General features: G+C 45.4%; 1 protein-coding gene across 6 annotated transcripts in view; it reads right to left on the reverse strand.

The window, feature by feature from the left end:
- The window catches only part of uacaa (uveal autoantigen with coiled-coil domains and ankyrin repeats a), a 187,580-nt gene that overhangs the window by 11,249 nt on the left and 162,433 nt on the right, over nt 1–13,898 (reverse strand). For 3 of the 6 annotated variants that reach the window (XM_073032665.1, XM_073032661.1, XM_073032663.1), the window contains 4 exons: nt 12,611–12,709; nt 10,487–10,535; nt 6,985–7,031; nt 2,640–5,354 (listed from right to left, as the gene is read on the reverse strand). In XM_073032665.1, the coding sequence (XP_072888766.1) occupies nt 2,640–5,354; nt 6,985–7,031; nt 10,487–10,535; nt 12,611–12,709 (2,910 nt within the window). The remainder of the gene's footprint in view (nt 1–2,639; nt 5,355–6,984; nt 7,032–10,486; nt 10,536–12,610; nt 12,710–13,898) is intronic. The other 3 variants (XM_073032662.1, XM_073032667.1, XM_073032666.1) reach the window with 3 other exon arrangements.

Genomic DNA, 13,898 nt, shown 5'->3' on the forward strand with positions numbered 1-13,898 from the left:
CAACAACCAGAGGTCATAGGTTAAGAGTGAAAGGTGAAATGTTACTTCTGGATCCAATGCAGCATAAAAATTGCAATAAATATAAATACAATCCTATAAAATACAATGTACAGTAACTGTTTCAGTATGGCTATTTATACATAAGATTAGCTTACATTGTTATGTGTCATGTCATATGACGTGGGTGATCACGGTCTTTCCATGACCATGATTGTTCTTGGCAAATTTTTCCACAGAAGTGGTTTGCCATTGTCATCTTCTGGGCAGAGTCTTTACAAGACGGGTGACCCCAGCCATTATCAATACTCTTCAGAGATTGTCTGCCTGGCGTCGGTGGTCACATAACCAGGACTTGTGATAGGCACCAACTGCTCATACGACCGTCCTCCACCAACTCCCATGGCTTCACATGACCCTGATCTGGTGGGGGAGGAGGACTAAGCAGGTGCTACACCTTGCCCAAGGGTGACCTGCAGGCTAGCGGAAGGAAGGAGCACCTTACACCTCCTTTGATCGAGACGCATCTCCACCCCAGCACCCTTGCTCATATACATGGTCTGATTGTATGTACATAGGGTGACACTGGGTGCTGGAGTATCTGAACATAAGGTGACTGAAAGGAAGTGATAAAGGGAGGAATTTACTTTGATTTTGTATCACAACTTTGTCAGTTCACACCAAGCTGTCACACTGCAAGGGAGGATAGCACTGATGCAATAAAACTTCAGTGGCGCAGCACACTCAGGAATTTGGTAGTGTTGGATTAGCAGATGTTTCAGACTATTGAATGTGATTCAAATACTAACACTTCAACACAATTCTTAAGTCACTTTTTAAATTTGTTACTTGATCTTGTGATAAATTTCCCAGGGAATGAGGTAGGATCAAAGGGAATATTAGAAACAGGGCTCCAAGCAAGTCGAAAGGCAGTGTAGCAAACATGAGTTGGTGAGCCAGACGCCAAGTGTCGGAATTTCCAGATGGTCCATTGAGTTTTACTATAGATTTGACGAGATTTAGGGATTTACAACCCCACACTAAGGTTTCTGAAACAGTCTACTGCAACTAAAGAATAACATTTCTGCAGCAACACACACACACAAAATGCTGGAGGAACTCAGCAGGTCAGGCAACATCTCTGGAGAGGAATAAACAGTCGATGTTTTGGGCTGAGACATCAGGACTTCTGCACAACAGATGGCGCCAGAGCCTGTGTGAGATACCAGAGCGCTGGGTTACGGACTGTATGTACTTTTTGATGGACTCTCATCAAGGTCTCTTTGGGGAGGAGGGGGGGCTTTTGCTATTGCCTGCGTGGTGGGGGATGGGGAGGGGGTCAGTCCTTCTGCTGATGCACGTGGGGGGTGGGGGGAGGGTTGATGCTTCAGCTGCCGCTTGTACATGGTAGGGGGGGCTTTGGGGTTCTGATGTTTCTATCATTCATTCTTTTGCTTTTCTTGTTTCGTGGATCTGTGAAGAGTGAGAATTTGAGATTGTCTACCGTACACATTCTCTGATACCAAATTGACCTATTTGAACTTTTTCTGACCCGGTTCATTTCACAGAGGCTCGTAGATAATTCGTACTTTCAAAGTATTTCCAATCACTCTAACATAAGAAACACAGCAGCCAATTCTTCCACACTGAATTACTCAAATGAGAACATGCGAATAGTTCTTCCAGTGGTTCAACACCCACCACTGGCGTTTGTACGTTCTCCCATTCCCTCATCAATTTCCCTGTTTTCTCCACTCTCTGGCTAAAGACGCTCCTCCAAACACCTTATTCTCAGAGGCGAGAACAAGTGGGAACAAGTGGTGGATGTGGGTTTGATTGCAACATTTAAGAGAAATTTGGATAAGTACATGAATGGCAGGGGTTTGGAGGGCTATGGACTGGGTGCAGGACAATGGGGCTAGGCAGAATCGTTCAGCACAGACTAAATGGGCTGAAGGGCCCGTTTCTGAGCTGCAGTCAGACTAGTTGGGTTGAAGGGCCTGAGATCTACAATGTTGGAAGATGGGAGATGACTTGATAAGATGTGTACAAGCTGCTAGGAGGCATAAATAGCCAGCTTTTCCCCAGGATGGAAGTGTGTGATACAAATTCTCCCCCATGCGTTATTTGACACATCAAGTGGCAACCTTTCTTTAGCGTTTATCGGTTTTTTATGAGGCCGAGTTGCTAACTTGATTGGTCAACCCAGCACGGATGGAAGGTGTGCAAGGAACCGGCCGGATTTGAACCCGTGCCCTCTTGTTCCAAAGTCTGGGTGCGGATACCCCTGCACCACCACAGACACAATACAAAGGGGCATCATTAAGGTATTTGTAGGAAAGTACAGAGGGGGACGTCAGAGGAAAATTCTTTACAAAAATTGGTGGGCGTGTGGAATACCCTGCCAGGTGCAGTGGTAGAGGCAAATACATTAGGGTTATTTAAGAAACTCTTAGATAGGCAGCTGGATGAAAGAAAATAGAGGGTTTTATGGGAGGGAAAGGTTAAATTGATCTTAGAGGGGTTAAAAGGTCAGCATAACGTTGTGGGCTGAAGGGCCTGTACTGTGCTGTCCTGTTCTATGCTCTAACTTAGCACCCACAATGCCCAGATGTCAATACAGACCCCTCCTTTCACATTACCCTGTTGTCCTTGGCCTCAATTTGCTTGGCAGACTCCTGAATGCTTTTCTGCAGATCACAGATGGTTGCCATGGATTCATCGTACTTGTTCTTCAGCTCCTTAACTTCCTGCTCGAAGCTGAACGTTCTGGATTGAAAGGTCTCCTTCTCATCTTTAGCCGACAACTCCTTCTCTTTGGCGCGCAACACTTCCGTAGACATCTGCTCGTGCCTCTCTTTCAGGCTGGCCAGGTTTTCGCTCAGCGAGTTGATCTGGGCCTCTAAGGAGGCCTTCATGCGTTCGTGTTCTGACAGGTCCGACACTTGCCTTGCCTTCAGCTCTTCGATTGTTCTGTTCATTGCCTCTGTATCTACTTGCAGCCTGGAAATCTCCAGAACCTTCTCTTTCATTTCTTCCTCTCTCTCGTTCACTTGGCACTTCAGCCCTGCAATATCCTCTTGCAGCTTCTCTTTCAATGCATTATGCTGTTGAAGTGGGAGAGAATTCTTCTTCTGGTCCTCCAGCTCGAGGAGGAGGCTGGCTACTTTCGCTTGCTCCTGCGCCCAAGACTCCTTCACTTTTTCCTGTTCCTCCTGTAGCTCTGTAACCCTCTCGCCTAGTGATCTTTTCATGGTCTCAAACTCCTCGACGAGGATGTGTTCTGACTCTATCTTCTCCTCCAGCTTATGGATGGTCAACAGCAGCCTGGCATTCTCTGCCTGCAACCTCTCATTTTGCACTTCCGCATCCACAAACTTCCTCTTCACTTCTTCTACCTGCTCGGTCTTTTCTCTCATACTACTGACCAACTTGTCTTCCATTTCTTCGTGCACAGCTTTGGAAATGTAATGGCACTCCAAGCTTTCCTCCAACTGCCTAACCTTTTCCCTCAGCTCATCCATTTCTGCCTTGTATCCCTCAGCTTGCTCCTGGACAGCAGAACATTGCTGTGTCTTCTCCGACAACTGATTGTTCAGATCGGTCACCGTGGCGTTAAATTTATTCTGGCTTTCTTCGTAGGCTTTCATGGGAACAAACTGCGACCTGATGGATTCTTGTAATGCTCGCAATTTGTTCACCTGGCTTTCCCTTTCCTTGTTCAGTTGTGCAACTTCCTCCTGAACCTTCCTATAATTCAGCTGCGAATCATCAATTTTCATTTGCAGTTCCTCCCCCTTCCTACTCAAGGCAGCCTTCATTTCCTCATGCAGTTGAAGACTCACATAGTCCTTCTGAACTTCACCTTGAAGGACTGCCAACTGCTCTTTCAGATCACTGTTTTCTTTCTCACGCTTTGCCAGCTCACCCTCCACTTCACTGCATTTCTGTCTCACTGCCGACAGCTCCATCGTAGCTTTCTCTGAGGTGGTGTTCAGCTGGGATTTCAGTTTCTCATGCTTCTCCAGTGATACATACTGATTCTTCAATGAGTCTTTCACGGCAGCTAATTCTATCAGTACATTCTCAGTCTGCTGTTGTGCCTGGCCATACTTCTTACTCAGATCTTCCAGCTCCGTCTTTGACGTGCCAACGATAGAATTCAGAGCCGTTATCTCCTCCTTGTGCTTCTCCGCAGGAATATACTGAGTCGTCACGTGATTAAGATTTTTGCTTAGGGCATCCCTCTCAACTTTCAGTGTTTCTGCTTCTGTCAAAGCATCCTTGTACCTTTGTGACGCCTCAGACACTTGCTTGTTCAGATCTTCAATAGTCTGGTTGAGTGAGGATTTCATGGTGTCATGCATTGTCAAGGGTACATAATGCGTTTTCAGCTTGAGAGTCAACTCCTCCAGCTCAGTTTTGACGGCAGCATTCTCTTGCTGAACAGCTTCATTCTCCTTCTGCAACCGCTGGTGCTTCTGTGTAACATCAGTAAGAGTACCGCTCTGGCTCTCTAACGTTCTTCTCAGCAACTGGTACTGTTCCGCCTTCACACATGCCGCGGTCTGAGCTCTCTCTTGCTCCAAGTCCTTCTGCAGTTGACTAACTTCCAACTGAGCCCTCTCATAGTCACTCTGCACTGACGCCACCTTCTTCTCCTTCTCTTCCAAAGTACTGAGGAACGAGTTCCTCATGTTCTCAAACTCCTCAGCCGGCACGTACTGTGACAGCTTGGCCTTGACACTCTTCAGTTCACTTTCAAGGCCGCTGGCCCTTCGCTCTGCCTCCTGCTTCCTTTGTTCCGCCGTGCTCACGACCTTCTGTAGCTCTTCCACCTCCCTCCTGTACTGCTCCACCTTCGCTACCTCAGCCGATTCTTCAATCTGCAAAGTGCCGAGCCTGATCTGGTGCTGCAGCCTCTCCACATTGGCCACAGCTTCCTCGTGCTTGGCTTTCACTTCCCTCAGCTGATTTCGAAGCTCCTCCACCGCCCTCCCGCTGCCCACCGAGCCCTGCTTGGAAAGGTGCTCCTTCAAGGCGATGACGTGAGCTTGGAGAACTTTCACCTTGCCCTCCGACTCAAACATTCGTTTCTGCACGTCACTCAGCGCGTCCTCCAGCTGCCCGATCTGCTCCTCCGATTCCTGCTTCACACGGTCACACTCCTCTCTCAGAGCTTCACACTGCTTACTCCTGCTCAGTAGCTCCTGCTGAAGACTTCCCTTCTCCTTCTTTGACATCTCAAGCATCCTCCTCATTATCTCCAGATCCTTCTTCAAACCCTCATGTTCACCAGCCACGCTCGCATCAGTCAACAGCTTATCATTTGAACTGACAGCTGATGTGGATGATTGCTGGAATTACAAAATATATAAATGCACACTCACACACATTTAGAAAGCTGTTAATAAAGCATAACAATTAGAATTAAATAACCAGAACATGGTAATTTTATCCTGAACTGATTAGAGAAATGGTGGCATGATCCCACTTGGGGGGGTTTGGGGATTCTGACGTTTCTGTCATTTACTCTTTGGCTTTTTGTTTAGCTGGATACACCTGAATGGATGAATAATGATAAACTTGAACTTTACAGGGACCGTGAGGAGTCAGATGTCGCAGTACAGTGATATGATCAGCAGCTGCTAAAAAATCCACTGAAAAGCTAAATCCATTACGCCAGTCAGTATTTCAATTTGACTTCCCACAGGAGACTTGCATCCAATTGAATACTGAAACAAAACAGTGTAACCATAAAATAACGATTTTGCAATAACAATATTGATCTTGCAGGGGTGGCTAATACTAGTCGATTCCAAAAGCGTCTGAAATACAGGATTGGGCAAAGGTCTGGTTGTTGAGTGCCGTTGGGTCGTCATTGACTCACGGTAACCCTGTGGGTAGTGTAGTTGTCTGTAGGGTTTTCGTGGTAACATGCGGAAGGAGATTGCAAGGCCTTTCTTCCGCGCAAATACTTAGTCTTAGGCACAAAATATATAGCTAGGATGTCCAAGTCTTGGTTGGGAAAATGGGAAGAGAGGGGGGAGGGAAGGAGCGGGGGGGGGGGGCAAGGGAGCGGGGACAGGGGAAGGAGGAGAGTGGGGGTGGGGGGAGGAATGGGGAGGGGGGAAGGGAGTGGGTGGGGGAAGGGAGCAGGGAGGGGGGAAGGGAGCAGGGGTGGGGGAAGGGAGCAGGGGTGGGGGAAGGGAGCAGGGGTGGGGGAAGGGAGCAGGGAGGGGGAAGGGAGTGGGGTGGGGGGGAAGGGAGCAGGAAGCAGCAGAGGGACGTTCTGTAATGATCAATAAACAAATTGTTTGGGATAAAATTACCTTGCCTGGTGTCTCAAGGCGGAGTGTGTCTGCACACACGCTACCCGCTCCCCCACCCGATCACGGCACTCCTCCTCTGCCACCTGTCCCACACCCCTCCCACTGTGCTCCATCCTCACCATTCCCAACATCCTTTGCTCCCACCAGATTCACAAATATTTAAATTAAATAGTGGACAATGGGGGCCCTGAATGTTGGATACTGCCTCATTGAGGCATCGCCTTTTGAAGGGGTCCTCGACAGTGCAATGGTGTTCATGATGGAACTGGCTGAGTTACAACCCTCCGCAGCTGCCTTCGGTCCTGCCTACACTGTTTTTGTGCACTTTACGCAGTCCTGTGTAGGTCTGTAGTCTAGCTTTCTCCGTGTTGTTTCTTTTACGTCGTTCAGTCTAGTTTTTGTACTGTGTCATGTAGCACCATGGTCCTGAGAAACGTCGTCTCATTTTTACTATGTACTGTACCAGCAGTTATGGTCGAAATGACAATAAAAGTGACTTGACTGTGCAGTGGGGCCTCCACAGCAGACAGTTGGAATGCCCTCTACAGTACCTCTAGACATACCAAATCTGGCTATTAACTCTGTTAAGAAAATCGGGCCTTGCTTGTCCATTTACTTCCATACACCGGTCCGACAGGATAAAGGAAGCACTTACTTGCAACTCAACACTCGGGAGGTTAACTTCCTTTGGAGCCAGTTCTTCTTTCACATGGTTCAGAAGAGATAAAACAGAAAACAATTACTTACTCCAAAGTCACACAATTTTCAATTACATTTGGTAGCTTCGCAAACTGCTCATTGTGCTTGCAATATTATTTTCCAAGCATCCCCGAAAGGAATGAAATGCAGGGCTATGAGAGAGGGAGGGGTTCAGATTGATCTTACAGTAGGTTAAAAGATTAGCACAACATTTCGGGCTGAAAGGCCTGTACTCTGCTGTACTGTTCTATGTTCCAAAGCATTTCATTCCTTAACCCATCCCAAAGGCTACAAAATATGTAAACACTGCCAATTGAATCCACTACATGCTTGTTAAAAGATTTTCAATACAAAAACCCTGGAACATCTGAACATTCAGGTCCAAAGGAGGGAGATGATATTATTTCAGATGGAATCGCACATCATGGCTCTACTGGGGCAGCAAAGCCTAAGACATCAATAAAGGCAAATGATTGAACTGCATTACATTTGCCCTAAACACCAGCCAGTTAACCAAGAATCAATCAGGAAACTCATTCCACTTGAAGACAATGACCTCATCAAAACCAAGATTATTGGGTCAATGCATCAGGGGTAAAAAATATAACTTTTGTAGTCATAAAACAGCAAGATCTTTTAAGCATCACCACAGCTTACTAAATTAACAATTCACAACCCAAGATGATGATGATGATGGCATCCATTAGTCTTGAGACCATGGATCTGCGCCTGGAAAGTCTTGCTTCACCCCAAGAAACTGACAGAACACCACTTACAATACAGCACCCACAATAATTTCTGAGAGCAAGTGATAGGGGAGATTGCAAAGTTATGACTTATTGAGATGTTTGTGGAATTGTGTCCCACCATCCTGGCCATGCCCTCTTCTTGCAACTAGCACTGGGGAGTACTGGAGTATAAAAGTTGCATTGTTTGCTGTGTAACCAAAACTATGTAGTCAGCTTTGAACTTGCTATTTGCTATGCATGTATCCGATTTAGTAGGAGAATGAAATCTTAAGAATGTAGAATGTAGGTCAGTTGTGGAGAGCGCCCTCTTCTTTGTGGTGGCGTGTTGGGGAGGAAGCATTAAGAAGAGGGACGCCTCACGTCTTAATAAGCTGGTAAGGAAGGCGGGCTCTGTCGTGGGCAAAGTACTGGAGAGTTTAACATCGGTAGCTGAGCGAAGGGCGCTGAGTAGGCTACGGTCAATTATGGAAAACTCTGAACATCCTCTACATAGCACCATCCAGAGACAGAGAAGCAGTTTCAGCGACAGGTTACTATTGATGCAATGCTCCTCAGACAGGATGAAGAGGTCAATACTCCCCAATGCCATTAGGCTTTACAATTCAACCGCCAGGACTTAAGAACTTTTTAAAAGCTATTATTAATGCTTTTTGAGATAGTGATTTAGATGCATATCATATTTTTTACTGAGTTAAGTATTGTATGTAATTAGTTTTGCTACAACAAGTGTATGGGACATTGGAAAAAAGTTGAATTTCCCCATGGGGATGAATAAAGTATCTATCTATCTATCTAGAAGATAATGCTGTGTTAATGAGAGGTAGCTAAGAGATGTAGATTAGAACATGATTAAGTCAATGGGTAGAAACAATAGTGGCGGATGTACTTGTGATACGCAACTGTAGACCGATTGGATATGCTAATGCAACTAAACCAGGAGATTGCTATAAAAAATGCTATGTACAAGGATTGGTGGGCAATCAGCGACTAGCTCAATGACTGTCTCAGCTTTGATTTGCAAATTAAAGTTTAATCCTTCTTGAAGAATCTTCTGCGTCCCCTGGTCGTTTGTGGGGCACGAGAAACCACGACAGAAGGAGGTGCAGGAGCCTTGGGTCCAACACAACCACTAAGTTCAGGAAGGTTCAATTATCATTCAATCATACATGAATACCACCAAACAAAACACCGTTACTCAGGGACCAAGGTCCAAAACACAATACCAAAAGTCGTACACAGCACAAGGCACATATAGCACATATAAGATAGCAGTAAAACACAGTCTGGGACCTCTATCAGTCAGGGTCAACCATAGAGATTGCGTCCTAGCTGCCTAGATATGCAAGCCAGCGAAGTACGATAAGGAGAGCAAGCTGTTGCCCATGCAGTAGGCTCCCCTGACCACGCAACTGATGAACCTAAAGGAACGGCAGAGTTTCTTTAGTTTGATACCAGCAGCATCGCAGGAATTGCTGGTCAGCATTGAACTCAATGTAGGACTGCCTTGGGGACTCCAGCTCTGGATTCTTTCCTCGGGGTTTACTCCTGGTGCCTGCCTTCCCCACGAGTGGGTTCAGCCACAAGGCAGCGGAGGTTTGAGATCAGAGTTTTCCTTCTCCTGAATGAGCTGCCAATCCCGGCTGACCAGCCCCATCTGCCCAAAACGACTGGTTTTAAGGAGCCAGTAGACTGCCTTTGCCCCTTCTCCCGTCAGTAGAAACGGCTCCACCAGGCTCAGCAGCTAAGCCACACGTGAAGGCCAGGAAGTGGACTTGGTTGTCGCAGACTATTTGAGGTGCACGTCATTGGGAGCATTTAATCAACAGTGGGTGCTTGGCCTCATTGCCACCCCCGGCTATAACAAACTTAAGGACTAATATACGTCACACAAAAAATAAGACAGTGCAAGTCCTCGAGTCCATGAATGTTGCAGCAGTCTGCAGAAGAACACAATCCACCGTGTGTTCTGCTGAACAAACACTGGGGAAGAGGGGCAACCACTCCATCATGGATGCCAGGCCACACAGCTGCAAACAGGCAACACCATGGTTTCAGGCCTAGTCCTCACTATCTCCCACTGCCTGCCAATAAACCAACTAGACGGACTTGCAACATCCCATATCACCAACGTCCAACAGGGTCTGGCAGTTCTACAACTGCCAGGCTCTCAGACTGTCGTGGATAACTTCGCCCACCACGACTCAGAAGTGATTCTATAACCGACAGACTCACTTTCAAGGGCTCTTTACAACTCAACTTCTCAGTATTATTTTTTTATTTGCACAGTTTGTCTTCATATCATGTTGGTTTTAGTCCTTGTCTATATATAGCTTTTCATAAGTTCTATTGTAATAATTTTCCTGTAAATGCCTGCAAAAATATTCTATTAGTCCTTGTTATTATTAGAAAGAAATGCAAGTAAATTAATCTCAAGGTAGTATATAGAGACATACACACATTTTAATGATAAATTTTACTTTGACTTTGAGATTCCTGCATTTTAAATTTCTCACACATTTATGAATTTTCATACTGAAGAACGTAGCCCTCAAACCAATTTAAGTTACACAAGTACAGATTTATCCAGTACATTTGTCTCTGATGCTACAAAATCTGATTGGCCATTCATCAATGAACCTGCTTACTGACCATTCCAAACGTAAATTCACGGGCGTAGCAGAATATCAAAGTCAGAATTTAAAATCTTACCTTTTGCCACCTGGATGCCAGGCGTCATCTGTTCATACAAATGGCCAGTCTGTAAGCATAAAAGAACACACCAATTAGCTCAATTCAAATAACTTCAACACACTAAATAGCTCGATTCAAGAGGCTTCCCTGATGCTTTGAGAGCAACTTGAATATGTAGCAAATTTAACAGAAGAGAATATACAAGTTTTTTTTAAAACAGCATCTTACCCAATGAGAACTGACAGTGAGTCACAAGCGGTGGTGTTCAGACAGATCAAGTACTTGGTCAAGCAGTGGGTTTTGAGGAACATCTTTAATGAGATAGAGGGATTTAGGAACGGAATTCCACAGTTTACGGCCCTGAAAGCTGAAGGCATGGCTGCTTATCAGTGTGACTAAACTTGAGGTTATGTGGAAGCCAGGAGAAGTAGAATGTTCTGAGCACTAAATCTCCAGGAACCAGACTGTCCTAATGCATGTCTTGTAAGATGAAAGAGATAGAGTTCTCTTCTACTTCTTATCTGCTCACACACAAGCCTTCTTTGAACCACAAAGCCAGGGAAACATTTGGAATGATATCCCTTGACAGGACTGTAACACGGAATGAGCACCCAAAGAGCGGAAAATTGTTTTCATCCTCCTCTTCAAAAAATAATTTCACAATTCATCTTAAACCAATTCAAGTCAGCAAAATGCACGACGATTTCTGCAGGCACTTAAAAGCAGTAAAACATAGCTTAGTCAGTAAACACAGAACAGATCGGAATGTGATGGGCTGGAATTGCTCTGCCTCTCCAAAAACGGGATTAAAGAGGTGACAGAACATGACTATTGCAAGCACGTAACTTGGAGCCCCCAACACAAGCATGTGAGTTAACTGTGACACCCCCTCTGTACAAGCACAGTCCAGGAGAGGTTAGGTACGTCTAGAGTACAGCTCATGGGGAAGCCATCGAGTTTGCAGACTCAGCTGAATGATACCCCCACCTGCCCTGGGCAAGTGTGCCCAGCCTACCCTGGCAATTGTGTTGAATGCCCCAGTATTTATTACAGTACGGTCATAATAAGAGAGACTATTAAGTTTCACTTCGGCTGCCATTGCACGATTTGTACGTTTTTTTTGTGTGGGCGGGGGTTGGGGTTTGATGTTCTCGCGGTTTGCTGATTTGTTTTTCTGCGTGGTGGGGGGGGCGGGGGATTGACGTTTTTCTTCAAATGACTTCCATGGTTTGGTTTCGCGGCTGTCTGGAGAAAATGGATTTCAGAGTTGTATACTGCATACACACTTTGATAATAAATGAACCTTTGAAAGTTTTTCTTTAGAAATTCAGTATGGGACAGGACCTGGCCCAACGAACTGCACTAGCCAGCAACCCACCTATTTAACACTAGTCTAACCACAGGACAATTTACACTGACCAGTTAGCCTACTGATCGATGGGTCTTTGGACTATGGGAGGAAACTGGATCGCCCGCGTGGTTCACGGGAAGAATATACGAACTCATTACAGATGGCAACAGAACTGAACTCCAAACTCTGGAATGCCCTGCGCTGTAACAGCACCACTGCGGTGATGGAAACTGCATTCACTGGAGCTATCTAAGAATTCTGTCTCGAGGGGAGACAAGGTGGGATTCACTTTACAGGGAGTAGCTTAAGGACATTTGAGAGAAAAATCGGATGAACCTCCAAGGAAGTTAGAATTAGACAAGACCGGGAGGTTCGTGTGGAGTGCCAACACTAGCACTGACCCATTGGATTAGACGAATGGACTGCCTGTGCTGTAAGCACCAATCTAAAGCAGCTGGCAACTACAATAGGAAACAGAGCACATATCTGCTCTCAATGATGAATGACGTTTGGAATTCCATTCCTGAAATGTCATTCTGAGTCGCCCGAGCAGCATAGCAGTTAGCGAGCCACTATTAAAGCTTGGGGCATTGGATTTCAGAATTCAATTCCAGCGTCCTCTGAAAGGAGTTTGTATGTTCTTCCTATGACCGGGGGGGGTTTCCTCCCATAGCTCAAAGTCGTACCAGGTTAATTGGTCATTGTAATTGACCTGTGATTAGACTAGGGTACTGGGCCGGAAGGGCCTGTTCTGCGCTATATCAATAAATAAATAAACGTCATCCACACACCTCATAAGTTTTAAGTTTTGCTTTCAGGTTCTCGAGCATCTTCAAATTGTCCTCCTGTTCTCGGTCTCGTGCCTTCAGTAAATTCTTCAGCTGTTGCTTCTGGAGGATCGGACAGAGCAGAGGATCTTAAATCAACACAGTTGCACCACCAATCTGATTCAGCGCTGGGTTTCACCAGCACCGAGGGTGTGCCACTTTCCACCAATGAGAAGGCTACAAAAATCTGAATACTATCACAAAAATACAAGCAAACTACAGCATTTCTTACAAGGAAATGCAAGAATGTTGTCAGAGACTTTTACTTTACCCATCAGAATAGATTCCCTCAGTAGAGCAGAGGAGGTAAAGAGCAGAGTGATTCAAGAACTGGGAATTATAAAAAATTAAAAGCTTTGTAGACAACAACAAATCAGTAGCATAGACAATCAAGAAAAATTGGGATGAATTCAAAGAATACACGAGTGTGATAGATCAGATGTTTAATTAGCAAATAATAGTGCAGCTGGTGCAAAGCATAAAATGCCATAGACCCTTGAGAAAACGAGGATTAATGCAGCTTTTGAAAGCAGACAAAGCTTTGAAGAGACAAGAAATTTAACACTGGAATCTGGAGCTCATTAGCGTAGTGGTTAGTACGACGCTTTACAGAACCAGTGACCTGGGTTCAATTCCCACCACGGTTCATACGTTCTCCCCGTGGGTTTCCTCCTACAGTCCAAAGGTGCACCGCTTGGCAGGTTGATTGATCATTGCAAATTGCCCCGTGTTTAGTCTAGAGTTAAACTGGGGGTTGCTGGACGGCATGGCTTAAAGGACTGGAAGGGCCCATTCCGTGCTGTACCTCACAAAGTAAACCTTCCAGAGGATCTGAGCAGTGTAATGGATGGAGTGCAGGGCAGAATCAGGACTGCAAAGCATTGTCACTTGTCACCGTCACAGAGAGTAAGCTGGGAAGAACAGAAGGTACTTTGCACAAATTCTGGATTAGACCACAGTGCACACCATGTATAATAATGTAAAATGCACAGAGTCATGAAAAGCTATAAAGAAATGTACGAAGAAGATACCAAACCATCAAGAATGATAGATGAGACCTCCGTGAAAAAGAGAGGAAGAGATGCGATTGAAGTTTGAAAGAATTCAAAATACTCAGCACTTTGGAGAGGAACTCAAAACAAAGCAACATTGAGACAACTGAATAAATCCCATTGGGAAGTCAAGAGGAATTAGTTTTATTCAGAAATGTTCTGAATGTGGAATTCAGTACTTGAAAAATAGTTCAGACAAA

Source organism: Hemitrygon akajei, chromosome 30 (genome assembly GCF_048418815.1).
Source record: "Hemitrygon akajei chromosome 30, sHemAka1.3, whole genome shotgun sequence".
NCBI lineage: Eukaryota > Metazoa > Chordata > Chondrichthyes > Myliobatiformes > Dasyatidae > Hemitrygon > Hemitrygon akajei.